At 33.7% G+C, this 1,972-nt stretch overlaps 1 protein-coding gene across 3 annotated transcripts in view; it reads left to right on the top strand.

The window, feature by feature from the left end:
* Positions 1-1,317, top strand: part of SH3YL1 (SH3 and SYLF domain containing 1) — a 115,471-nt gene extending 114,154 nt beyond the window's left edge. For all 3 annotated transcript variants that reach the window (XM_019520631.1, XM_019520630.1, XM_019520628.1), the window contains one exon: positions 545-1,317. In XM_019520631.1, coding sequence (XP_019376176.1) covers positions 545-744 — 200 coding nt within the window. In that variant the 3' untranslated portion in view covers positions 745-1,317. The remainder of the gene's footprint in view (positions 1-544) is intronic.
* The last annotated feature ends 655 nt before the right edge of the window (positions 1,318-1,972 follow it).

Raw genomic sequence — 1,972 nt, 5'->3', positions numbered from 1 at the left:
CTTAAACTGGTTTATGTGTAATGTCTGTTCCTAGCCCAGGTGTTTGGGTTGGGATAGTAGGTCAAGAGTGGAGAATTACTTCCTTGTCATGATCCAACCATTTTCTCCTTTGATTTTTTAGAATTTAAGAGCATGCTGCAGGATAGCCCGAGGGGTGTCTCTCCAATTACTCTGTTCAGTGATTTCTCAGAGAATGCTTGTGTGTCCTTCAGCACTGGTTGCTTAATTGTACTGCTGTTGACTGCATTGGCACAAAAACAATCCCCAAAAGAAGACTGGCATTTTTTCAGTGTTAATTTCAGACTGGCAATATATTTATCATGACACACAGGTTTGAGACTATATTAAAAATAAAGTGCTTCATTGCATCTGCTGTCATTTTTATTATATTGTATGATGTGTGTATGTAACTAACAAATTGCATCTGATTTTTTTTCCTGCCATTTAAAGAAATTGTACTTGAAAATTAATTAGACATTAAATTTGGCATACTATTAAAATGGATTTTTAAAAGACTTCATTTCTTTCTTTCTTTCTCTCTTAGGGAACTCTTGCAGTAATCCTATAGAAGTAACAGCCCTTTATTCATTTGAAGGACAACAACCAGGCGACTTGAAATTCAAAGCTGGAGACAAAATCCTCGTCATAACTAAAACAGATTCACAGTTTGACTGGTGGGAAGGAACTATAGAAGGACAAACTGGCATCTTCCCAGCCAATTATGTTACCTTAAACCACAACTAAACTATAGTCAATGGCCTTTTTTTCCTCTGAATTCCTTTTCTTAAATGTACACTGGATAGTGGAGACCTGGTTTTCAATGAATTTGTATTTTTTTAAACAAATTTTCCTATAACATTTTTGTTCTGTTTCTAATTTCAGGAACCCTTGATAGAATTGATTTTTAAATGGGAAAGGTTACAACTATAAATTCAAACTAGACATATTAGAAAAATATTTTGATTTTGATAAGTATTTTATTTTTATCAAACGTTTTGTTTCTGTAATCAGTGATAAATATTCTATAAATTCTATCAATTAATTGTAATTTACTAGGTTCTCAGGAAATGCTCAGGCATTTATTTCAGGGAAACTTGTTTAATTATATGATGGAAAAATACTCCCTTTGTGTCCTCTAATACATTCATTTCCAGTTGTACTGGTTAACTGTATAATCATTTTTACAATGTTTTTATCAGTTGGTTGTTTAGTTATAGTAGAGAGAATTCTAGTGTTTTCTAAACAAGGTCTTATAGAGCCCTCCTCATCATAATGTCTGAGCACTTTCCAGTTTTTTATTAAAAGATGCTACCAGTGCCTGCCCAGTGGTCCATTCTTTCCTTACAGGAAGAAGTATTTTGTAGTATTTGGTTTAACAGAGTTGGTTTTTACTTCAATATTATGTATATTCTGTTATGTATTTTATATAACAAGAGGCTAGGGTGAAAATGTGCACATCGCATGGGGAGTGGAAGATGAGACTTTACAACAGTCCTCAGCTCCTGAAGGAGTTCATTTCATAGTCTGGAAATAACCACTGAGAAAAATCTCCTTCTCCCTCTCTCATGTTCCCTTTACTAATGTGTTTTGTCTTGGTTCTTTGAAAGAAAGCAAAATGCAAAATTATACAATTCTCCTGCTCTCCTTTAGAATAATAATATTTATGCATTCAAGTAATATAATGTAATTATAATAATAGTAGTATACATTCCAGAAAGACATTGTGGGGGAAGGGGAGGTAATAAAATAACTGCCAGAACAGAAGAAACATTTTCCAAAAACGTGTGAGAAATGTGTAATTATATTTGCTACTTCTAAACCACCGTTCATATATAGAAGGTAAGCAATATTGTTCCCATCTTGCAGATGCATGAAATTTTCCTACAGAGAGATTCTGACATGCAAGATAATATAGCAAGTTAGTTGAAGAGACCGAAATAGAACTTGGATCTTTGGTCCTGTGGCCCCGGTA

This window comes from Gavialis gangeticus, unplaced genomic scaffold, assembly GCF_001723915.1.
Source record: "Gavialis gangeticus isolate Ggan-Ray unplaced genomic scaffold, GavGan_comp1, whole genome shotgun sequence".
NCBI classification, from domain to species: Eukaryota; Metazoa; Chordata; order Crocodylia; family Gavialidae; genus Gavialis; species Gavialis gangeticus.
The sequence above is the reverse complement of the archived record's forward strand: the minus strand, read 5'-3'. Positions and strand labels throughout refer to the sequence as shown.